This window comes from Anolis carolinensis, chromosome 1 (assembly GCF_035594765.1).
Source record: "Anolis carolinensis isolate JA03-04 chromosome 1, rAnoCar3.1.pri, whole genome shotgun sequence".
Lineage (NCBI taxonomy): Eukaryota > Metazoa > Chordata > Lepidosauria > Squamata > Dactyloidae > Anolis > Anolis carolinensis.
The window spans coordinates 40,502,698-40,528,691 of record NC_085841.1 but is presented as its reverse complement, the minus strand read 5'-3'; the positions used below and the strand labels follow the sequence as shown (position 1 = coordinate 40,528,691).

General features: G+C 45.4%; 1 protein-coding gene across 1 annotated transcript in view; it reads right to left on the bottom strand.

Annotated features, from left to right (window-relative positions):
- capn13 (calpain 13) overlaps positions 1-25,994 on the bottom strand; it is a 126,002-nt gene that overhangs the window by 68,604 nt on the left and 31,404 nt on the right. Inside the window, exons 3-4 of the mRNA XM_062973057.1 lie at positions 24,236-24,305; positions 21,513-21,631 (exon numbers count right to left, since the gene is read on the bottom strand). Coding sequence (XP_062829127.1) covers positions 21,513-21,631; positions 24,236-24,305 — 189 coding nt within the window. The remainder of the gene's footprint in view (positions 1-21,512; positions 21,632-24,235; positions 24,306-25,994) is intronic.

Below are 25,994 nucleotides of genomic sequence, written 5' to 3'. Positions count from 1 at the left end.
ATTTCTGTGATGACCCATGGGCCTTGTAGTCCTGCTCAGGACATGGTAATTCCTGATGAAGATGAAAACTTGGGTTTTTTACCTTCCCAGTCTGAACTGGATTCCTCTCAGCCAGATCTTTCCCAGGCAGATCTGGGAACCTTGCACCTGCAAGAAAGTTGTCTCCCAGAAGTATGTCAAACAAGCCCAGAGCCTACTTCTCCCGTGTTCTTGCGCCGGGAGTTTTGTAAACAACAGAGAAGTTTGGATTCAGCTTCGCGCAGGAGTGCAAGAATTGCAGCTAAGAATGTAGCCAATTAAGACTGCTTCTCGTGAGAATCTTTAAGGAGTTTAACATCTGGTCTCAGAGTTTAGCTTTCGTTTCTGATTCCCAGAGAACTGCTTCGGTGGGAAAGTTAGACTCTATATAGGTGTTTTGCCCGCGTAGTAACTTCGCGGAGTCAATTCGTCAGCCTACGGAGCGAGTTGTGTCTGGACAGCGCGCTCCGATTCAAGCCTCGCTCCTGCTCAAGCCTTGCCTTGCTATCCAGCCTTCGCCTTGCTTCCCAGCCTTTGTTTATCTACGGACTTTGCCTTGTTTCCCAGGACCAATCCTTGCCTTGTTCCACGGATTTTACCAAGTTATTCCACGGACCTTGTTCTTGTTCCTAGTTACCTTGTTCCACGTTTTAAGCCTTGTTTCAAGTATCAAGTTATTTCCTAGCCTCGCTCAAGTTTCATGGACTAAAGGACCTTGTCATCTCCCCTCACTTTGCTTGTCAAAGTGAGTGTTTCGGTTATTGGATTACAACTTTGGACCTTAATATTTCATATTGGACATTATTTCTTTGGACTAATTTTGACCTTTCCTGGAAGGTCTGCTTCTGGACTATCTTTTACATTTGCTTTTACTAACTTTATATATTTCCTTAATAAAGATATTAGATAGAATCTGGCCTCTGCGTATGGTTATTGGTGCTCTGTAGCCTGGGTCGTGACAGTTTGACTCCGCCACCCTAAGCACCAATTAACCTCGGCCAGAATGTCTACCGGAACCGTGCCCGGTGGGCAGCCACTGAGCTACACCATCAGCAAGGACGAAGTGGATCGCATCCGCGACAGACTCAACGCCCAGGATGGAGAAATAAAGGGCTTGCGGGAGCGCGGAATCCGCCTCCCGGCCATGGCGTTGCCTACCAAGTTTACTGGAGAAGCTTCTAAGGTTCATGTTTTCCGTCGCCAATGTCAAGCTTATCTAGAGGCCCGTGATGCCGAGTTTCCCCAAGAAGACATCAAAGTGGCGTGGGTTTACAGTCTTCTAGACGGGCCAGCGGCCAATTGGGCGACGGCACTGTTCGACCAAGCCTCTCCACACCTAAGATCAGCGCAACACTTCTTGGACCACCTCAAGGAGACTTGGGGAATCGAGGACAATTTGGAGGCAGCCGGTCACAAACTCCGCCGCCTTTTCCAAGGAGACAGACCTATGTCTCAGTATATAGCCGAGTTCCGAGTGCTGGCCCACAACACCGGCTGGAACGATGTAGCCCTCAGAGGACAATTCCGGGAGGGTCTCAACATTGAAATGCTGGAAGAAATCTCCAAGGTGGATCCTCCCCAGACCCTCGAGGCACTCATTGATCAATGTTTACGGGCTGAAGTCATGATTGCCAACAGGAAACAGTGGGTTCGAGGCCAGGGCAGTAGAGCCGGGGCAAAACCCCCCGCTCCCGCCAGCGTTCAGCCACGTCCAGTGTGGAGACCCCCACCGCCAACCCCATACCCCAGAGGAGGCGAGGAGGTGCCGATGCAGTTGGGCAATGTGCGTCCCAGACTAGATGCCGCCGAGAAGGCCCGTCGTCAACGCTTAAACCTCTGTTGGTACTGCGGGAACGGGGGCCACTTCGCCAGAGAGTGCCCAGCCAAAGGGAAGCCTGCCGCCCGTCTTGCGGCGGCGTCCTCCACGGAGACGAAGGCGTCTGAGCCGACTGGCACACAGCCGGCGGGGGAAGCCAACGACCGGGTGTAGAGAGGCTCGCCAACCCGGTCAAAAAATCCATTCAAGAGCCGCCAACCGGGGTCCTGTTCCTTCTCGTGGTCACATTATGGTCAGCAAAAAGGGGACCCGTCATGATCCACGCCATGATAGACTCTGGAGCTACCAACAATTTCATTGATAGAGAGTATGCCGACTCTCTGGGATTACAATATCATGATTTCAAGAATGCCCGTGTGGTGCAAGCCATAGACGGCCGCCCCCTCAAGACGGGCCCCGTAAGTCAGTGGTCGGAACCCACCAGGATGTGGATAAGGGAACATATGGAAGAGATTTCCTTCTTTGTTACCGAGGTTCCCCATTTCCCTGTGATTTTGGGAATTCCATGGCTGACTCTCCACGACCCTAACATCTCCTGGTCCAACAGAGAACTGCAGTTTGCTTCACCGTACTGCCAAAACCATTGCCTCGTAGCCAAGGTCTGCCATGCCACGGACACCGAGCCCATCATCACCTTGCCAAAGAAGTACTCCGAGTATTGGGATGTATTCAATGAGAAAGAAGCCGAAAAATTACCCCCACATAGACCTTATGACTGTGCCATTGACTTGGTGGAGGGGGCCCCGATCCCGCGAGGGCATCTCTACTCCCTGACTGAACCAGAGCAAGAAGCTCTCAGGGAATTCATAGAGACAAACCTTCGCAAGGGATTCATCAGACCCTCTCAATCCCCAGCCGCCTCCCCAGTGATGTTTGTGAAGAAGAAGTCAGGGGAACTACGCTTGGTGGTGGACTACAGAGCATTGAACAATATCACCAAGCGGAACAGCTATCCCCTGCCCTTAATCTCGGATCTACTGGATCGGCTTCGAGGAGCCAAGGTTTACACCAAGCTGGACCTTCGGGGGGCTTACAACTTAGTTCGCATCAGGGAAGGGGACGAGTGGAAGACCGCCTTCCAGACCAAATTCGGATTATTCGAGTCCCGAGTTATGAATTTCGGTTTATGCGGAGCTCCCGCAACGTTCCAGCATTTTGTCAATGACATTTTTCAGGACTATCTAGACAGGTTCTTGATAATCTACCTGGACGATTTTTTGGTGTTTTCTAGATCACAATCAGAACATGAGAACCACGTCAAAATGGTGTTACAACGATTGCGGGATCATGGACTTTATGCCAAGCTGGAAAAATGCGCCTTTGATCTACAAGAGGTAGATTTCCTTGGTTACCGCATCTCGCCTCTAGGGCTTTCCATGGATCCAGCCAAGGTTTCAGCAGTATTGGAATGGCGGGCGCCAACTAACAAGAAAGAGGTGCAGCGTTTCTTGGGGTTCGCGAACTATTACCGCAAGTTCATTCCAGATTTTGCCCGCTGGTCCGACCCCATCACTAGCTGCATCCGTGGAAAGCAGCCTTTCCGCTGGACTGATCAAGCAGAGAAAGGGTTCCAGCAACTAAAGAAACTATTCACCTCCCAGCCAATTCTACAGCACCCAAATCCTGGAACCCCTTTTGTTGTGCAAGCGGACGCCTCAGATGTGGCAATTGGGGCTGTACTCTTACAACCGGTGGGAGATCACCTCCATCCCTGTGCCTTTTACTCTCGTCAACTAACCACACCAGAGAGGAATTACACCATTTGGGAAAAAGAACTACTGGCCATAAAGGCAGCCTTTGAAACTTGGAGACATTGGCTAGAAGGGGCCAAATTTCCCATTGAAGTCCACACTGATCATCGTAATCTAGAACATCTAAGAACTGCCCGCAAACTAAATCAGAGGCAGCAACGTTGGGCTTTATTCTTCGAACGTTTCGACTTCCAGATTCATTATGTGACCCCAGCCCAGACCAAGCAAGCAGACGCCCTGTCACGTAAACCGGAATACGCTGCAGGACGCAAGGAGACCTTTGAATCCCAACTACTACAACCCGAGAACTTTGCCACGCTCACAGTGGGGAACACCAAATCCATTCCCATTGGTTCAACTTCCTCTACTCCAGGACCCCTCTGTGCTCAAGAAATCAGGGCTAGTCAGCAAGCAGATGCCTGGGCGCAGGACCAACTTCGCCAAGGTCTGCATTTTCCCTTTTCGCTTAAGGATGGGCTGCTTTGCTATAGAAATCATGTTTATATCCCACCCGGACCGGGCAGGGAAAAAGCGCTTCGTCTGTGTCATGATTGCAAACCAGCAGGACACTTCGGACTATTTAAAACCATGCATCTGATCCTAAGGGATTTTTGGTGGCCCAAGATCCGCAAGGATGTGGAAAAATATGTCAACACCTGCCCAGTATGCCAGCGCTCCAAGATAAGAAGGGAGAAGCCCTCAGGACTTTTACACCCCCTTCCTACCCCATCTCGCCCATGGGAAATAATTTCTGCGGATTTCATCACTGACCTACCACCTTCCTGTGGATTCACCACGATCTTAGTGGTGGTGGACCTTTTCACCAAGTTAGCCCATTTCATTCCCTGCGAAGGCCTCCCCACGGCCAAAGAGACTGCGGATCTATTCCTTCAACATGTTTTCAGACTACATGGATTGCCCAAGAGTTTAGTCACAGACCGTGGATCTCAATTCACCTCTCGTTTTTGGAAGGCGCTACAAAAACTATTGGGCATAGACTCTCGCTTATCTTCAGCTCATCATCCCCAAACAGATGGGCAAACGGAGCGCACCAATGCCACTTTGGAGCAGTATCTTCGCAGTTATGTAAACTACCAACAGGACAATTGGGCTTCTCTGTTACCACTGTCTGAGTTTGCCTACAACAATGGAGTTCAAGCTTCTACAAAAGAAACGCCGTTCTTTGCAAACTACGGCTTCCATCCACGTTTCTTTCCCCCTGTCATTGAAACTTCAGAAGTTCCCGCAGCAGAGGATTGGCTGCAGGAACTCACAGCGGTACAACAACTTTTGCTCCAGCAACTGGACCAAGCCAAGGAGGACTATAAACGCCACGCTGACAAACATCGCCAGCCGGGCCCCGAAATCAAGGTAGGAGATCGGGTTTTTCTGTCCACTCGCTTTCTGCCCTCCCACCGCCCTTGCCGGAAGTTAGATGCCCGTTTCATTGGCCCCTATCCAGTGGTGGCGCAATTAAACCCCGTGACTTTCAAACTCCAACTTCCGCGTTCAATGCGCATTCACCCAGTGTTTCACCGTTCCCTGCTCCTTCCGGCGGATGGTGTGCGTCCTGATACAGACCAACCGGCCCCCCCTCCTGTTTTGATGAATGGGGAGGAGGAGTTCGAGGTTGAGGACATTTTGGATTCTCGCTTTCACCGCCGCCGCCTACAATATCTCATTGACTGGGTGGGTTTTGGCCCTGAGGAACGCTCTTGGGAAGACGCCTCCACAGTCCATGCTCCTGAGCTAACCCGTCGCTTTCATCAGACCTATCCCGCCAAGCCGCGACCTCGCGCCTCGGGGAGAGGGCCCCAGTTTGGGAGGGGCCTTGAGGAGGGGGATAGTGTGATGACCCATGGGCCTTGTAGTCCTGCTCAGGACATGGTAATTCCTGATGAAGATGAAAACTTGGGTTTTTTACCTTCCCAGTCTGAACTGGATTCCTCTCAGCCAGATCTTTCCCAGGCAGATCTGGGAACCTTGCACCTGCAAGAAAGTTGTCTCCCAGAAGTATGTCAAACAAGCCCAGAGCCTACTTCTCCCGTGTTCTTGCGCCGGGAGTTTTGTAAACAACAGAGAAGTTTGGATTCAGCTTCGCGCAGGAGTGCAAGAATTGCAGCTAAGAATGTAGCCAATTAAGACTGCTTCTCGTGAGAATCTTTAAGGAGTTTAACATCTGGTCTCAGAGTTTAGCTTTCGTTTCTGATTCCCAGAGAACTGCTTCGGTGGGAAAGTTAGACTCTATATAGGTGTTTTGCCCGCGTAGTAACTTCGCGGAGTCAATTCGTCAGCCTACGGAGCGAGTTGTGTCTGGACAGCGCGCTCCGATTCAAGCCTCGCTCCTGCTCAAGCCTTGCCTTGCTATCCAGCCTTCGCCTTGCTTCCCAGCCTTTGTTTATCTACGGACTTTGCCTTGTTTCCCAGGACCAATCCTTGCCTTGTTCCACGGATTTTACCAAGTTATTCCACGGACCTTGTTCTTGTTCCTAGTTACCTTGTTCCACGTTTTAAGCCTTGTTTCAAGTATCAAGTTATTTCCTAGCCTCGCTCAAGTTTCATGGACTAAAGGACCTTGTCATCTCCCCTCACTTTGCTTGTCAAAGTGAGTGTTTCGGTTATTGGATTACAACTTTGGACCTTAATATTTCATATTGGACATTATTTCTTTGGACTAATTTTGACCTTTCCTGGAAGGTCTGCTTCTGGACTATCTTTTACATTTGCTTTTACTAACTTTATATATTTCCTTAATAAAGATATTAGATAGAATCTGGCCTCTGCGTATGGTTATTGGTGCTCTGTAGCCTGGGTCGTGACAATTTCTCTGAATAGATAAAATGTCAGTTACTGCAGTATATGACGGATGCTATAATGAATTGCAATGCCTATGAAATGATCTTCTATTTTGTGTATGTCTGTGTGTTTCATCCACAGAAGACATGTAGGACGTTCAATTCCTTACAAGTGTTAACTATATACAGTAGTTGCCTTTTTGTGAATACTGTATTGAATATTTGCTGGGATAAAAATAAAAGATGACAAAGATATTGGTATGATGTGTGACACCTGAATTGAAATGTAATATCAATATGTATATTATTTTCTTCCCAGAGGAGAGAATGTACTTTTACTGCTATGCCTATTTTAATGAAGTAACTTAAAAGAGCATTAAGCTGCCCATTCATCTTCCCATGTTATATTATCCTAATATTCCAGTACTTAAAAGTGCCAGAGTGGAGTGCTGATGCTACCTCTGCCTCTTTGAATTATATTGGTTATCACAATATATAAAGTGATGGCAATGTGTTCCCCTCCCTCCCTCCTTCCCTTCCTTCCTCACTGTAAAGCACAAAATATGAATCACATGAAAAGATGCATAGCTTACTTCATCATGTATAGCCTTATCCATTTTTGCCCCTTTGGCTACAATCACACCAAGTAGATTAACTGAAGTGTTAATGAAGAGATTCTCCTAGGGATAGAGTGCACATCTCCAATGGATCGTTCTTTCTCTTTTTCAAACGTCAACAAGCATGAAATACAAATATCTATAGTGCATCAAATCAACTGCAAACTCTCCAGGTTTCGCAGATACACTATTGTGACATTTCTCCACAGTGCACTTACACTGTTCATCTTATACTGTTTGAGCTACAAACCTCAAAGTTTGGGGAATTATTATTTCCTAGCAACAACATATTTTTCTGAATCATCCCTCTTGCAACTGAAATTATTTGGCAGAGGTTTGGTCTTCAATAAGGAACTGACCCATTTGCTTCACAAAAAGACTTATTCCTGGTGGGGATAAAAATAGCCAGAACTGATTTGACTACATGAATCAGCCTAGCAGCCTGCATGTTTGGATTCTCATTGAAATACTTGTCTGTTCCCTTCCTTCATCTCTTTCTACCAACATGTAAGGATTATTTTATATGAATAAGTATTTGGTGACTAAGTAGCTTTAGGAACTGTCTCATGCATTATAATTTATCATGACACCCCAGATTACAAATGTATTGTAGCAAATGGATACATTGTTTATTTGATTTGTTATTTGATTATTACAATCTTTGGGTGGTGTTTTCTAAAAAATTGTATTTATATTCCATCTTCAACCTGAATGGGGTTCAAGACATTCACAACATGAATTAAAATGAGGTACACGGAGTGAAATTAGGAGTAAAAAGTTAAAAAAAATATGCTACTGTTTGAAAACTTCAAATATTTTTAAACAATGTAACATTAGGTAAAGGTAAAGGTAAAGGTTTCCCCTGACATTAAGTCCAGTCATGTCTGACTCTGGGGGTTGGTGCTCATCTCCATTTCTAAGCCGAAGAGCCGGCGTTGTCTGTAGACACCTCGAAGGTCATGTGGCTGGCATGACTGCATGGAGCGCCGTTACCTTCCCGCCGGAGTGGTACCTATTGATCTACTCACATTGGCATGTTTTCGAACTGCTAGGTTGGCTGGAGCTGGAGCTAACAGCAGCCACTCACGCCGCTCCCAAGGTTTGAACCTGGGATCTTTCGGTCTCCAGCTCAGTGCTTTAACGCACTTTGCCACCGGGGCTCCTTATAACATTAGATAATTTAAAACCATGATAAGAATAATAAAAAGCACAATTGAAGAGCTTTGCCCAAAGCCATTAAGGGGCTGTCTTTGCTTGTCATATATCCCAAAGTGGACTAGAGGTTGCTCCAATATAATTGTCCACCCAACGTCCAGGGAGTTCCAGTCTTTGATGTGAGGAAAACCAGATTAAACCATTTAAATCCTATGTTAAGCAAAGTGAGGGAATGCTTTGACATTTCAGTGAAACTCAGGAAGTGCTGCACTTTGAGCAAAGACTGTGGACACGCCGTCCCAGGTACGGCTGGTGGGGACGAGAGAGAGGGCCTTTTTGGTGATGGCCCCCTACCTTTGGAACGCCCTACCCAAAGAGATAAGATTAGCCCCATCAATAACATCTTTTTGTGGGGACTTGAAAACTTGGTGGTTTCAACAGGTTTTTGGAAATGATTAATCTGAAGCCCTAGACACCACTTTAGCCGTTAAATGGCAATTTGGGATCTAAATTGGCTTTTGTAAGTGATTACTCTGTAACCCTAGACGCCACCTTGGCCACTACATGATTCCTGTTCTGCACTTTACCTGCTCCTTTTGATTTTGTTATGGAATTTACTTTTATTAGTTCTACCTGATACAGTAGGTTGAAGTGGTAAAATCCTGCCCTAGGTTCCTTGCTATTAGTCACACCTCACTCTTGACTTTATGTCTATTGTTACCATGTGAGTCCTACTCTGGCCTATACTGCCATCTTGTCCGATTTATATGTTATACTCATTGGTTGTAGAATCACCCAATGGACCGATTTGTAATTGCTTTTATTAAGGTATTACATTGTTTTAAAATGTTGGAATATTAATTATGTTTGTTAATTGCTACATATTGGTCTCTTGTATTTTGTATGATGTATATAAATTGTATGTTTTTTACTATGTGTAAACCGTTCTGAGTTCCTACGGGAGATGGAGCAGTATATAAAGTTTGCTGTTATTGTTGTTGTTTTTATGATTGACTCCAGAATGAACTGGGTTGCTGGGTAAATGTAGACAAGCCCTGTCATCAATACTTGTTCATGCTGGTATTGGTAGAAAGAGAGCAAGGAAGGTAACTACCTAACATCTCATGTCAGAGAGTCTCACAACCTGGAGGATGCTGAGATTTCCCTCTACATATCTTCACCAAAAATGCATCTGGATATTACCATCTTGTCATCATATTTGTACCAATGTCATCTTTGCATTTGGCAAGAAGATGTACAGAACCGAACTCTAACATAACAAGTTTAGTAGACCACAAGCTAAAGATGAATCAACAGTGTGATGTAGCAACAACATCATACAGCCTATGCAGTTCTAGTCTTCATCATTAGAAATGAGAGAGGGAAGCAATAGTGCCAGTCAATTATGCTTTGGTCAGACCTCCTCTAGAACATTGTGTCCAGTTCTGGGGGTTGTAGGTTAACAAGGTTATTGACAAGCTAGAAAGTGCAACCAAGATTGTAAAAGGTTTGCAAGTCAAGATTTATGAGGACTGACCTGAATACTAGAGGGAGGCTGAGTCGACGGAAGACTCGGCCCCCCCCTCTGACCTGCGGCCTATCCCCAAGTGCACATATGACAGGCTACCAGTTTTCTCCCCTCCTACCCTGGTGTTAGTGAATGCTAGGTCCATAAGGAATAAAACTGCTACTATCAGAGATTTTCTTACTGACCAGGGAGCTGACCTAGTGTGTATCACAGAAACTTGGATCCAAGAGGGGGATGAGATCCTACTCCAGGAAATAACATCTCCAGGTTATGTAATCACCCACCAGATGCGGAGCGGGAGGCGGGGGGGTGGGGTGGCTATGCTCTCCCGTGAAGGCTTTTCACTTAGGGCAGTTCCTGTTTTGGACATCTTTGGCATTGAAAGTGTTGGTCTGGTGTGGGATTCCCCTGAGAGCATAGCCTTCCTACTGGTGTACCGTGCGCCTAGTGCACCAGCAGACAGCCTATCCCAGCTGCTCGAGACTGTGTCGGAGTGGTCCTTGAGGTTCCCCAGACTTATCGTCCTTGGGGATTTCAATGTCCACGCTGATACAGACTCTTGCTCAGCAGCAGCTATGGACCTAGTGTCCACCATGGAGACACTAGGACTCTCGCTCTGTAGTACTGGGCCCACGCATCAGGCAGGACACACGTTAGATTTGATCTTCAGCGCAGGAATTCAAGTGACCCAAGCCTCTATTATAGAGGTTCCACGGTCGGATCACTGTGCCCTGAGGGTCAGGCTGGAGCATGCCTACCCACCTGACAAGGGCACCAAGCCAATTTGGGCTCGCTCAAGAAGACTTATGGAACCTAGTAGGTTCCAGAATGCTCTGAAGGATCTGGAGCCTGTCAGCGACTCGATCGATGTGCAGGTGGACACATGGAACATCAGGCTATCCAATGCACTCGACGAGATCGCCCCTAGATGCCCTCTCCAACCCCGCCGAAATCGGTCTCCTTGGTTCACCGAGGAACTTCGATCGATGAAGCGGGAAAAGAGACGGCTAGAGGGCGTGTGGCGAGAACTTCATGACAGAGCTTCGAGATCAGCTTATAGGGCATTTATGGAGTCCTATGAGCATGCTATCATCGAAGCAAAGCGAGTATATTATGCCTCTTTGATAGCATCCGCCAGTTCACGACTGGCAAAATTGTTCAAAATAATTAGATCTCTAACGACGGTTCCTACTGTCCCAAAAAGTGATGATCAGGCCCCTTCAGCCGAGGCCTTCCAAAGCTATTTTGTTGACAAGATCTCACTACTACGCCGGGACCTCCCTGCCACAATTGATACAAGGAGAGAACTTGAGACTCCATGGCCACTTGCTGGGCCTACCCTCGACCGGTTCATCCCACTGGACGCAGAGACTGTCGATAGGCTCATAGCTGCAGCTAGACCGACCACTTGCTCCCTCGATCCATGTCCCTCCTGGTTGGTAAAATCCTGCATGGAGGGATTACGTGATCCTCTGTTGAAGATAATAAACAGCTCCCTGGAGCAAGGAGTCTTTCCAGAGGGTTTAAAAGAGGCGGTGGTCTCTCCCCTGCTGAAGAAACCAGATTTAGATCGTTCGGTTCCCTCCAGCTATCGCCCAGTTTCGAACCTCTCGTTCCTGGGCAAGGTGATTGAGAGGGCAGTAGCGGAGCAGTTGCAACAGTTCCTAGACAACACAGCCGGATTAGATCCCTTCCAGTCCGGCTTTCGTGCGGGATACGGGACAGAGACTGTGCTGGTCTCCATCACGGATCACCTTCGATGCCAGCTTGATCAGGGCGGGTCGGTGTTGCTCGTGTTATTAGACCTCACTGCAGCATTTGACACAGTCGATCATAATCTTTTGACCCACCGCCTTGCCGTTGTTGGAGTCAGGGGGACAGCTTTAAATTGGCTGGCCTCCTTTCTTCACAACTGTGGACAGCGAGTGGAGAGGGGAGGCCTGGTTTCTGAAAGGTCCCCTCTACTTTGTGGGGTGCCTCAAGGGGCCATTCTCTCCCCTCTGTTGTTTAACATCTATATGCGACTACTTCCTCAGTTGGTCCGAGATTTCGGGCTCGAGTGTTATCAATATGCCGACGACACTCAGCTTGTGTTAAAGATGGAAGGCCGACCGGATTCTGTACCCGACAATTTTCATCAGTGCCTTAAGGCCATTATTGGATGGTTACGTTCCAGTAGGTTAAGGGTGAATCCAGCAAAGACGGAGATCCTATGGCTGGGCCGACCGGGCAGTGGGGATATCCAGTTGCCAATCCTGGATGGTGAAGTGCTACGCCCGTCTTCACTAGTAAAGAGTCTGGGAGTCCTCTTGGACCCTTCACTGACGATGGAGGTCCAGGTCTCTGCCGTTAGCAAAACTGCCTTTTTTCATCTTCGGCAGGCTAGACGGCTAGCCCCCTATCTGTCTAGGGACAACCTGGCTACGGTGATCCAGGCTACGGTCATCTCGAGACTGGACTACTGTAATGCCCTTTACATCGGCCTTCCTGTGTCGGTGATCCGGAAGCTCAAATTGGTGCAAAATACAGCTGCCCGGCTCCGTGCGGGAGTCCCGATGAGATGCCACATAACACCAATCTTACGGCAGCTGCACTGGTTACCAATTGAGCACCGGATGACTTTCAAAGTGATGGTACTTACCTTTAAGGCCTTACATGGTCTAGGGCCGATGTACCTGAGGGACCGCCTCACTCCCTACAAACCCCAGAGATCCCTCTGTTCTGAGGACCAAGACCTGTTGGAAGTCCCCAGTTTTAAGGCCTTGCGTCTAACAGCAACTAGACGCAGAGCCTTTTCAGCAGTGGCACCATCTCTCTGGAACACCTTGCCACCTGAAGTCCATGCCTTGCGGGACTTGTCAGCTTTCCGCAGGGCATGTAAGACACACCTGTTTCGGCAGGCCTTTGAGTTCTGTTAGATGTTTTAAAAGGTGCTTTTAGGATGTTTTTAAGATATTTTTAAAGATGTTTTAAAGATGTTTTAAGATGTTTTTAAATTGTTGATTTTAGCCAGTTCTTGTAAGCCGCCCCGAGCCCTAGGGGAGTGGCGGCATATAAGTTTGAAAAATAAATAAATAAATAAATAAATAAGTTGGGTATTTTAAGCTTGTCAAAGACATATGAGATGTGATATGATAACTGTTATAAATATCTGTAAAGGTATCACTTAGAAGGTGGGACAGGTCTGCCTGACACTATAACATGCACCAATGGATTTATTACAACAAAAGAAGTTCCACTGAAATATTATGACAAACTTGTTCAGTGTAAGATCTGTTACTAAGGGTGATTAATTCTTTTTTTAATGGTCTTTAAACAGAAGTTGGACAAACATCTCTCAGGAGCAGTTCAGGTGTGTATTCCAGCATGGTAGGGAATTGCATTAGATAGTCCATGTGGTCATTTCCACTTGTACAATTTCAGACTTTGGCAACTGTGGAGAAACATAGGACATTCTTTGATAGAGGCTTACTTTAATATACTGACAAAATAGTAAGACGACTTCCTTTGTGGTAAGGTGGGAAAATAACCCAAAAATGATTTGATAATATCAACCTCCTTTGCTGCATTTTCATCCTGTCTTCTAGAGGACCATTTTCAGCTAGTCTCTCCTTTAAATATGAAGTCCGAGCTTAGTAAATGTATAGAGTGAGAGAAGGACTCTAATCCCAGAATCCTCTCACCAGTATGTTTGGGAAATTGTGAGATGTCACACTACAAGTAACTTTTCCAAGCTCTGCATGAGGATATTTCAGACTCCTAATGAACAATCAGTGTATGAGATTGTTAAAGCAGTGCTTTCCAAATCCTAAAAATCATTTAAAGCAATATAAAATGGCAGGCACTGCTGCTGAAATGGAAAATAGTGTTTTATGTCTTTGTAGAAAAAATTATACATCCTTTACAAAGTTGCATGAAAACTAATAACCAAGCTGTGCTGTGTTAGCAGCAACTCTGAAGAGATCATTTAAGAACATTATGGAAAGTGATATTTGATTCAAGGATGTGGGATCTTTAGGCTGTTTTTTTTGTTAGCTTTGTTTTGATCTTCTTGTCAGAATAAAAGTATCATAGATCTGTTTTTCCTGTACTGCTGATAAGAAGACGGTGGGAAGGTTTTTTTCAAACAAAACAACAGACTCCACTTCTTAATAGAGATGGACAAGAATTTTTTTTGGAGTTCAAGATGTTTACATCAGTCATATCTCTCAAGAGTTGTTTTGAGAAAAAGCACCTCTTCTCTCAAACTTCCTTACATTTCTGAGGTGGTCTATTGTAAAGAAAAATAAAGCACACTTCCAAGTCAAGTACTATATATTTTAAAAACGCAAATAGCTAAAATGGTGCACCAATGAAAAATAGGCAGATACACATTTTGGTCTAAGACAGTGGATCTCAACCTGTAGGTCCTCAGATGTTTTGGCCTTCAGCTCCCAGAAATCCTAACAACTGGTAAACTGACTGGGATTTCTGAGAATTGTAGGCCAAAACACCTGGGGACCCACAGGTTGAGAATCAATGGTATAAGAACTAATGGGATATAGCGGTTTGAGAGTTGGATTTGGATTCTGGATGATCAGAGTTCAAATCTCTGTTCAGATGTGGAAATCCAATGGATGAATTTGTCAGAACCCAGGCTACAGAGCACCAATAACCATACGCAGAGGCCAGATTCTATCTAATATCTTTATTAAGGAAATATATAAAGTTAATAAAAGCAAGTGTATGAAATAGTCCAGAAACAGACCTTTCAGGAAAGGTCAAAATTAGTCCAAGAAAACAATGTCCAATATGAAATATTAAGGTCCAAAGTTGTAATCCAATAACCGAAACACTCACTTTGCCAGGCAAAGTGAGGGGAGAAGACAAGGTCCTTTAGTTCATGAACTTGAGCAAGGCTAGGAATTAACTTGATACTTGAAAACAAGGCTTGAATCGTGGCACAAGGTAACGAGGAACAAGAACAAGGCTCGTGGAATCACTTGGTAAAATCCGTGAAACAAGGCAAGGTTTAGTCCTGGAAGGCGAGGCAAGGTCCGTAGGTAAACAAGGCTGGGAAACAGGAGCGAAGGCTTGAGAACAAGGACAAGGCTTGAACAGGAACGAGGCTTGGAACGGAGCGCGCTGTCCAGACACAACTCGCTCCGGAGGCTGACGAATTGACTCCGCAAAGTTACTCCGCGGGTAAAACACCTAAATAGAGTCTAACTTTCCCGCCGAGAGCAGTTCTCTGGGAACCAGAAACGAAAGCTAATCTCTGAGACCAGATGTTTGACTCCTTAAAGATTCTCATGGAAAGCAGGCATAATTGGCTAAATTCTTAGCAATTATTCTAGCACTCCTGCGCGTGGCCGCTTCCAAACCTCTCTGTTGTTTACAAAACTCATGGCGAGAAAACACAGGAGATGTAGCCTCAGTGTTTGTTTGACATACTTCTGGAACATAACCCTCTTGCAGGTGCAAGGTTCCCAGATCTGGCTGGGAAGAATCTGTCTGGGAAGAATCCAGTTCTGACTGGGAAGGTAAAAAACCCAAGTTTTCTTCTTCATCAGGCATCACAATGCCATGAGCAGGACTACAAGGCCCATGAGTCATCACACTATCCCCCTCCTCAAGCCCCCTCCCAAACTGGGACTCTCTCCCCGAGGCGCGAGGTCGTGGCTTGGCGGGATAGGTCTGATGAAAGCGACGGGTTAGATCAGGGGCATGGACTGTGGAGGCGTCTTCCCAAGAGCGTTCCTCAGGGCCAAAACCCACCCAGTCAATGAGATATTGCAGGCGGCGGCGGTGAAAGCGAGAATCCAAAATGTCCTGAACCTCGAACTCGTCCTCCCCATCCACCAAAATAGGGACGGGGCCCGGCCGGTCTACATCTGGCCGCACACCATCCGCCGGAAGGAGCAGGGAGCGGTGAAACACTGGGTGAATGCGCATTGAACGCGGAAGTTGGAGTTTGAAAGTCACGGGGTTTAATTGCGCCACCACTGGATAGGGGCCAATGAAACGGGCATCTAACTTCCGGCAAGGGCGATGGGAGGGCAAAAAGCGAGTGGACAGAAAAACCCGATCTCCTACCTTGATTTCGGGGCCCGGCTGGCGATGTTTGTCCGCGTGACGTTTATAGTCCTCCTTGGCTTGTTCCAGTTGCTGGAGCAAAAGTTGTTGCACCGCTGTGAGTTCCTGCAGCCAATCCTCTGCTGCGGGAACTTCTGAAGTTTCAATGACAGGGGGAAAGAAACGTGGATGGAAGCCGTAGTTTGCAAAGAACGGGGTTTCTTTAGTTGAAGCCTGGACCCCATTGTTGTAGGCAAACTCTGACAGTGGTAACAGAGAAGCCCAATTGTCCTGTTGGTAGTTTACATAACAGCGAAGGTACTGTTCCAAAGTGGCATTGGTGCGCTCCGTTTGCCCATCCGTTTGGGGATGATGAGCTGAAGATAAACGAGAGTCTATGCCCAATAGTTTTTGTAGTGCCTTCCAGAAACGAGAGGTGAATTGAGATCCACGGTCTGTGACCAAACTCTTGGGCAATCCATGTAATTTGAAAACATGTTGGAGGAATAGATCTGCAGTCTCTTGGGCCGTGGGGAGGCCCTCGCAGGGAATGAAATGGGCTAACTTGGTGAAAAGGTCCACCACCACTAGGATCGTGGTGAATCCACAGGAAGGTGGTAAGTCAGTGATAAAATCCGCAGAAATTATTTCCCATGGGCGAGATGGGGTAGGAAGGGGGTGTAAAAGCCCTGAGGGCTTCTCCCTTCTTATCTTGGAGCGCTGGCATACTGGGCAGGTGTTGACATATTTTTCTACATCTTTGCGGATCTTGGGCCACCAGAAATCTCTTAGGATCAAATGCATGGTTTTAAATAGTCCGAAATGCCCTGCTGGTTTGCAGTCATGACACAGACGAAGTGCTTTTTCCCTGCCCGGTCCGGGTGGGATATAAACATGATTTCTATAGCAAAGCAGTCCATCTTTAAGCGAAAAGGGAAAATGCAGACCTTGACGAAGTTGGTCCTGCGCCCAGGCATCTGCTTGCTGACTAGCCCTGATTTCTTGAGCACAGAGGGGCCCTGGAGTAGAGGGAGTTGATTCAATGGGAGTGGATTTGGTGTTCCCCACTGTGAGCGTGGCAAAGTTCTCGGGTTGTAGTAGTTGGGATTCAAAGGTCTCCTTGCGTCCTGCAGCGTATTCCGGTTTACGTGACAGGGCGTCTGCTTGCTTGGTTTGGGCTGGGGTCACATAATGAATCTGGAAGTTAAAACGTTCAAAGAATAAAGCCCAACGTTGCTGCCTCTGATTTAGCTTGCGGGCAGTTCTTAGATGTTCTAGATTCCGATGATCAGTATGGACTTCAATGGGAAATTTGGCCCCTTCTAGCCAATGCCTCCAAGTTTCAAAAGCTGCCTTTATGGCTAATAGTTCTTTTTCCCAAATGGTATAGTTTCTCTCTGGTGCGGTTAGTTGACGAGAATAAAAGGCACAAGGATGAAGGTGATCTCCCACCGGTTGTAGGAGTACAGCCCCAATTGCCACATCAGAGGCGTCCGCTTGCACAACAAAAAGGGTTTCAGGATCTGGATGCTGAAGGATTGGCTGGGACGTGAATAATTTCTTTAGTTGCTGGAACTAAATCTCTGATCTCTGCTTGATCAGTCCAGCGGAAGGGCTGTTTCCCACGGATGCAGCTGGTGATTGGGTCAGACCAGCGGGCAAAATCTGGAATGAACTTGCGGTAATAGTTCGCGAACCCCAAGAATCGCTGCACCTCTTTCTTGTTGGTTGGCGCCCGCCATTCCAATACTGCTGACACTTTTGCCGGGTCCATGGAGAGCCCTAGAGGCGAGATGCGGTACCCTAGGAAATCTACCTCTTGTAGATCAAAAGCGCATTTTTCCAGCTTGGCATAAAGTCCATGATCCCGCAATCGTTGTAACACCATTTTAATGTGGTTCTCATGTTCTGATTGTGATCTAGAAAACACCAAAAAATCGTCCAGGTAGATGATCAAGAACCGATCTAGATAGTCCTGAAAAATGTCATTGACAAAATGCTGGAACGTTGCGGGAGCTCCGCATAAACCATAATTCATAACTCGGGACTCGAATAATCCGAATTTAGTCTGGAAGGCGGTCTTCCACTCGTCCCCTTCTCTGATGCGAACTAGATTATAAGCCCCCCGTAGGTCCAGCTTGGTGTAGATCTTGGCTCCTCGAAGTCGGTCTAGTAGATCCGAGATTAAGGGCAGGGGATAGCTGTTCCGCTTAGTGATATTGTTCAATGCTCTGTAGTCCACCACCAAGCGTAAGTCCCCTGACTTCTTCTTTACAAACATCACTGGGGAGGCGGCTGGGGATTGAGAGGGTCTGATGAATCCCTTGCGAAGGTTTGTTTCTATGAATTCCCTGAGAGCTTCTTGCTCTGGTTCAGTCAGGGAGTAGAGATGCCCTCGCGGGATCGGGGCCCCCTCCACCAAGTCAATGGCACAGTCATAAGGTCTATGTGGGGGTAATTTTTCGGCTTCTTTTTCATTGAATACATCCCAATACTCGGAGTATTTCTTTGGCAAGGTGATAATGGGCTCGGTGTCTGTGGCATGGCAGACCTTGGCTACGAGGCAATGGTTTTGGCAGTACTTTGAAGCAAACTGCAGTTCTCTGTTGGACCAGGAGATGCTTGGGTCGTGAAGTGTCAGCCATGGAATCCCCAAAATCACCGGGAAATGGGGAACCTCAGTAACAAAGAAGGAAATCTCTTCCATATGTTCCCTTATCCACATCCTGGTGGGTTCCGACCACTGGCTTACGGGGCCCGTCTTGAGAGGGCGGCCATCGATGGCTTGCACCACACGGGCATTCTTGAAGTCATGATATTGTAATCCCAGAGAGTCGGCATACTCTCTATCAATGAAATTGTTGGTGGCTCCTGAGTCTATCATGGCGTGGATCATGACGGGTCCCTTTTTTGCTGACCATAAGGTGACCACTAGAAGGAACAGGACCCCGGTTGGCGGCTCTTGAATGGGTTTTTTGACCGGGTTGGCGAGCCTCTCTACGCCCGGTCGTTGGCTTCCCCCGCCGGCTGTGTGCCAGCCGCCTCAGACGACTTCGTCTCCGTGGAGGACGCCACCGCCAGGCGAGCGGCGGGCTTCCCTTTGGCTGGACACTCTCTGGCAAAGTGGCCCCCGGTTCCGCAGTACCAACAGAGATTTAGGCGTTGGCGACGGGCCTTCTCGGCGGCATCTAGTCTAGGACGCGCACTGCCCAACTGCATCGGCACCTCTTCGCTCCCTCTGGGGTATGGGGCTGGTGGTGGGGGTCTCCACACTGGACGCGGCTGAACGCCGGTGGGAGCGGGAGGTTTCGTCCCAGCTCTACCGCCCTGGCCTCGGGTCCATTGTTTCCTGTTGGCAAGCATGACTTCAGCTCGTAAGCATTGATCAATGAGTGCTTCAAGAGAGTGGGGGGGATCCACCTTGGAGATTTCTTCCAGCATCTCTATGTTGAGACCCTCCCGAAATTGTCCTCTAAGGGCTACATCATTCCAGCCGGTGTTGTGGGCCAGCACTCGGAACTCGGCTATGTATTGGGACAAGGGCCTGTCCCCTTGGGAGAGGCGCCGGAGTTTGTGGCCGGCTGCCTCCAAATTGTCCTCGATTCCCCAGGTCGCCTTAAGGTGGTCCAAGAAATGTTGCGCTGACCTTAGATGTGGGGAAGCTTGGTCGAACAGAGCCGTCGCCCAGTTAGCCGCTGGCCCGTCTAGGAGACTGTAAATCCACGCCACCTTGATGTCTTCTTGGGGAAACTCGGCAGCACGGGCCTCTAGATAAGCTTGGCATTGGCGACGGAAAACATGAACCTTAGAAGCTTCTCCAGTAAACTTGGTTGGCAACGCCATGGCCGGAAGACGGATTCCGCGTTCCTTCAAACCTTTTATTTCCCCATCCTGTGCATTGAGCTTATCACGGATTCGGTCCACCTCATCCTTGTCGATGGTGTAGGTAATCGGCTGGCCGCCCGGCCCAGGTCCGGCTCCGGTAGACATTCTGGCCGAGGTTAATTGGTGCTTAGGGCGGCGGAGTCAAACTGTCAGAACCCAGGCTACAGAGCACCAATAACCATACGCAGAGGCCAGATTCTATCTAATATCTTTATTAAGGAAATATATAAAGTTAATAAAAGCAAGTGTATGAAATAGTCCAGAAACAGACCTTTCAGGAAAGGTCAAAATTAGTCCAAGAAAACAATGTCCAATATGAAATATTAAGGTCCAAAGTTGTAATCCAATAACCGAAACACTCACTTTGCCAGGCAAAGTGAGGGGAGAAGACAAGGTCCTTTAGTTCATGAACTTGAGCAAGGCTAGGAATTAACTTGATACTTGAAAACAAGGCTTGAATCGTGGCACAAGGTAACGAGGAACAAGAACAAGGCTCGTGGAATCACTTGGTAAAATCCGTGAAACAAGGCAAGGTTTAGTCCTGGAAGGCGAGGCAAGGTCCGTAGGTAAACAAGGCTGGGAAACAGGAGCGAAGGCTTGAGAACAAGGACAAGGCTTGAACAGGAACGAGGCTTGGAACGGAGCGCGCTGTCCAGACACAACTCGCTCCGGAGGCTGACGAATTGACTCCGCAAAGTTACTCCGCGGGTAAAACACCTAAATAGAGTCTAACTTTCCCGCCGAGAGCAGTTCTCTGGGAACCAGAAACGAAAGCTAATCTCTGAGACCAGATGTTTGACTCCTTAAAGATTCTCATGGAAAGCAGGCTTAATTGGCTAAATTCTTAGCAATTATTCTAGCACTCCTGCGCGTGGCCGCTTCCAAACCTCTCTGTTGTTTACAAAACTCATGGCGAGAAAACACAGGAGATGTAGCCTCAGTGTTTGTTTGACATACTTCTGGAACATAACCCTCTTGCAGGTGCAAGGTTCCCAGATCTGGCTGGGAAGAATCTGTCTGGGAAGAATCCAGTTCTGACTGGGAAGGTAAAAAACCCAAGTTTTCTTCTTCATCAGGCATCAAAATGCCATGAGCAGGACTACAAGGCCCATGAGTCATCACAGAATTTGAGCAAGTCAGCCTCACAGGAAGACAATGACACACTTCTGTTGAAAAAATCTTGCCAATAAAACCCTGTGATAGGTTCACTATGAGGCAGAGATGACTTAAAGGCACATAAAAAACAAATATTTTGTTCAATTAGATACCCAATATATGCATAAAATGTATACATTTGGAAAATGCATACAAATGTTCACTTAAGGAGAACTGATATCTCTCAATGGCATACATACAAACAAAGCAAAGGACAGAGATGAAGTTTTAGTGAAAGCTAACAAAGTTTAAACTGAAAGTTTTTACCATTTCCTAACTCTTACTAAGAACAATTGTATGTTCATAAATCCACGTTTCTGAGATTTACAAAAGGCAGGCCCTAGCAACCCACAAAGCCCTATGTTACAAAGACTAAGTAAGCCAATATTTAAAGTAGATAATCTAAGAAAATCAAACATACCTGCTTTACTATGTACAGAATGACATTACCTATTGAAAATGCTTTGAGACCACAGTTTTAAAAAGTAAAAAGAGTCAGATGACATTAGGATAATGACTAACATCTTTTATTTCCCCAGAGGGACTTTTTTACTCATTCATTTTCATGTAATTTAACTTTAACATATTTTAATTAAGAAGTTACATATAATGTCCATCTGTTTTATTTTTGCTGTGACACTTACATTTTAATAAATGCTTGGAGAGAACAATATAGTAAGTCGAAATGACACTACTATGACATTCTATGTTACATACCCGAAAATGGAAAATCCCTGCATAGCTGTCTTCGAATCCTTGGTCTTTTGGAATAACATTTTTCAGGAACCGCTGTTGCCGGGTCAAAGAACCCAGGGCTGCTAGGACCCAACAATCACCTTGAAGAAGAAAAGAAATAAATTGTCATTGACCTCACAACATATTTCCTACATTATTTACTGGAATATGAAGAATATAGGAAAATTTCCTACAAATAGTCCTCCTACTTCAATATAAGGATGGATCCAAATTTACACAGGTGCAACTAGCCTGGTAAAATTAGGCTTCGTTTTCCTCTTTTCCCATAGTGGCCCTCTTGTCCCTTGAAAGTGCCACAGAGTGTCACAAAAACCTGTTGAATATGGGAGGGATCTCTGAAAATCAGACCGCAGAAGCTTTTGTAAGTGTGTAGCTATAAGTGTGAGGAAGGGGGACAAACTTAGGGGATTGCTCTGTAAAAAAAAAAAAAGCCTTTGCAAAGGAATTATAGTATTGCAAAGTTGGAAGTGGTCTTGTGGGCCACCAAATCCACCATGTTCCATGCAGGACCTCTGTCTAAAAAGTGTCCTCAGAAGATACCTATCCAGCCTCTTTTTAAGATGTCCAGGAAAGGAAACCTCACAATTGGTTCCATGGCCAATTGTCTACATCTGTGGTTCCCAAACATTGGTCCTGCAGGTGTTTTGAACTTCAGCTCTCACAATTCCTAACAGCTGACTGGGATTTCTGGGAGTTGTATATCCAGGTCATCTCCCTTGTAGACAATGTCAATTCATTCCTCCTGAGATTTACCTTCCATTTGCTCCCTACCCAGTCTGGTGAAATAAAGTTATCTTCTATCAGTCTAACCCTTTCATCCCCAGCTTTCTGTCTCTGCCTGAATCAACACAACATCCTACCACATAGAATCCCATATTTCCTCCTAAGGTTCTCCAACATACTACATTAACTATATCCACTCGGTCCTCCTAATTGATCCCCTTTCTCTCACCCACATTTCTTCACAAGCATAGGCACCCTTTCCATGTCCTGTTTCATATGCATACTTTCTTTTCTTACCACTTGTTTTGCTTCTTTGCAGAGTCTCCCTTTATCAGTCAAGCCATTCCCTTCCTCTCTTTCAAACCTCTCCAAGGCAGACACACACACTCTATATATATAAATATATATCTCAAAACATTTCCTTCACACATCATAGACTTTCCCATTCCAAATTGCATTTTCTCTGCTTACCATTTAATACTCTATTCACTTTTTATTCATTTATCAAACTTTAGCATCTATTTCACCCCCACTGCCCACCCGAATTTATTGCAAACTGGGGCATACAATTAAATGTGTGCTTGAGTTTTCCTTTGAAATCAATGGTGCTTAAAGCACTTAACTCTGGTGCAATTGGACCCTGGTCAGCATCCTTTTCTGCCCTGTTTCCCCCCCCCCCCCCTATATACGTTTATAGTCAGCAATGCTGCTCAAAACACAGCGTCCCCTTCAGAAGACAAAAATCACCTCCCTTACACAAATTTGGATGCCTCTAAAATTTAGGATGGTGTGGAGCAAACTGATAGGGAAACCTTTTTCCATTCTCTCACACAATACTAAAATATGGAATGGTCTAATGAAAACCAAATTTTGAAAGATTCAGGACAAAGAATTTTTTTTACACTTGTTGATAAAGCATACGAATAAGCCATGGATTTTGCAATCACACAAAAGATGAATAGTATGATTACAGTATTCTAGTTTTTCTTTTAAAAAATTCAAATCAAGGGAGAAAATTAATGGAGGATAAAGTTAATAATGATTGCCACTCCTTTAAGAATGAGAAGCAGTATGTCTCTGAACATCAATTGTTGGAGATTTCCCATAGAAGCATAGGGCTCTTGCTTTTATGGCCAGCTTTTGAGATCTGCAAAGTTATTTCGCTGCCCACTTTTGAAAATATGATATCTGGTTAGCCTGGCATTTGGCTCTCAGTATATATATCCTTATATAATGAAAATACACCCATGAAGGTGTTTGGGGATCATGTGCAACAGTCTCATTTACATTTTCTGCACATCTATCAACATGTGTGGATAGAATCGGGCTGTGGCGCAGGCTGGAGAGCAACTGCAATCAATCACTGCAATGAATCACTCTGACCAGGAGGTCATGAGTTCGAGGCCCGCTCGGAGCCTATGTTTGTTTGTCTTTGTTCTATGTTAAAAGGCATTGAATGTTTGCCTATATTTGTAATGTGATCCGCCCTGAGTCCCCTTCGTGGTGAGAAGGGCAGAATATAAATGCTGTAAATAAATAAATAAAATAAATAAATAGAATCAACATTTGCAAAACCTGTGCATGTTGTCCTCACAAGTAGTACTATAAATTTACCAGTATTAAATTGCATATACAAATTCTTGATGGATAAAAATTTTACATGTGGAAAATCAGTTCAAAAATTCTGACAAAGCACCACTGATTAGATGCTTTGGGTATATTCTTCAGTCTCCACTCCCCAATTGTTCATTTCACAACATCAGGTTTAAAAAAGATATAAGGCATAAATATTTGTACAATAAGAATTTAAAAAAATACACAAACCAATTACTCTGTGACAGAATAGATTGGCTTCCTTTGCAGGAAGCAAGTAAACAATAGGATATGCTAGCACAAAAGATTTGCCTCTTCAGGTGCGGATTATTAGGCTCCAAGATACAACAGAAAATTTTGGGTCTTACCAATTTGTCCTTGAAGAATATCAGCTCTGTTCACACCATCCACAAATAAACGGGGGTACCTCATTATATCCTTAAAAAGAGAGGAAGCAGAGTCATATGAATTGCCATCGCTTTATGGCAGCACACCTACAGTATATTATTTTGAATGGGCCAGTTTTGTTACACCTCAGCAAAGATCTTGTCTACATCAGCCAAAAAACCTGAAATTTCTCAGAAGTCACCACTAATGTCTACATGACATCCAGGGACTTTTAGTCTTTAATATAGACTAAACAATATAGATTGAACAAATTTAGTTACATAGTAAGGTAATATCGGGGAATGCACTTTGTTCAGAATGTGCGCAGCACAACAGTGTACAATGTGAACCAGTCCATTTTCCACAGAGACCTCTGCTGCTACCCTTCCCCACTTTCCCTGCATTCATCTGTGCAGGAAACTGAACACAGGTTGTCCCCATTGCCACTGCCAGATAGCTACAGAGCTTTAGAAGAGGTCTTCAGTTGACCATTGCCAACACCCAGTGCTAACATTAGCAAAGCTGCCTGTGTGACCACGGAAAAAGGGGAATGACTTTGAACTCAGGACATATTTAACTAACCCAGTACTGGGACAGTTTGCCTTGTCCATCTCGGCTAGTAAGGGTCTAAATTCTTTTCTTCTAATGTAACCTGTTTTCTCAATTAAAAGGTATAATTTTGTTTCCGAGTTAAAGTATTGATTTTCATTTTTAAAGCCCACAATGGCTTAGGATCTGGTTTGCTCACAAAAGATCTTCTGCCCTGCAGGTTATTTTCAATATCTAAAACTTAGCTCCATCTTTCCAAGCCATGCACATTGCAATAGGCAGTGGTGAGAAACAATTTCTTCCCAGTAGTGCAAGGACTCATTTTCTAGATGAAATCTATAATTGGGAGTAGACAAAAGTGTTTTTACTTTCCCATGGTCATTTTTTAAAAGAAAAATATTTCAAGTTTTTTTTCTACTGAATTTATGAAGAAATCTGTGAATGTTGTGTATCAAAATTAAAAAAATAAACAAAATGAATCCTGAAGTCTAGTGCAGTGGCAATATTCAATAGTATGTTTATTCCCTTCATGGAAAGGCCCATGCCATACTTGCCCATCTTGCTGTCTGTGAGACAAAAGAGGTGACAATCCTAGCACAACATCATAAAGATGGCTGAATACAAAATGACTCAAATCAAGATTTTTATGATACAGACATTCAAACCCCTCTGGGAGAATCTATCAGTTTCCTCTCTTCTATAGTCTTTTACCTTTATCATATTTCTATCATATTTACAAAGATTTAAATATTTTGGTACCCTTGCAATTTTAAAATGAACCAGTTGAAATTGTCTTTCACTGTTGTCTATCATTCAAGCTCTGACACTGCATTTCTTCTGTGTCTGTATGAGTGCCACTTATGGCATAACCCCATGGATTTTATAACATAGCAAGGGAAACTCAGATATGGTTTCTGCCAATTCCATCCTCTGAAATATAGCCTACAGCATCTATTGGCACTCTCCCATCCAAGACCAGAGATGAGCCTTCTTAGCTTCCAAGATAGTTGGTATAGCTACAGTATTTAAAACTTATGAGTTTTTAAAAGCAAAGTATATTCTTTTCCCTTTTACTTTGTCTGCTATAATTACCATTCTTCCTTTTTAAATTGCTGCTTTATGAACTGCTGCTTTTATTTACTTGATTTCTGGACTTAATCTATATATATAAAAGGGTAATGAAATTTCAGC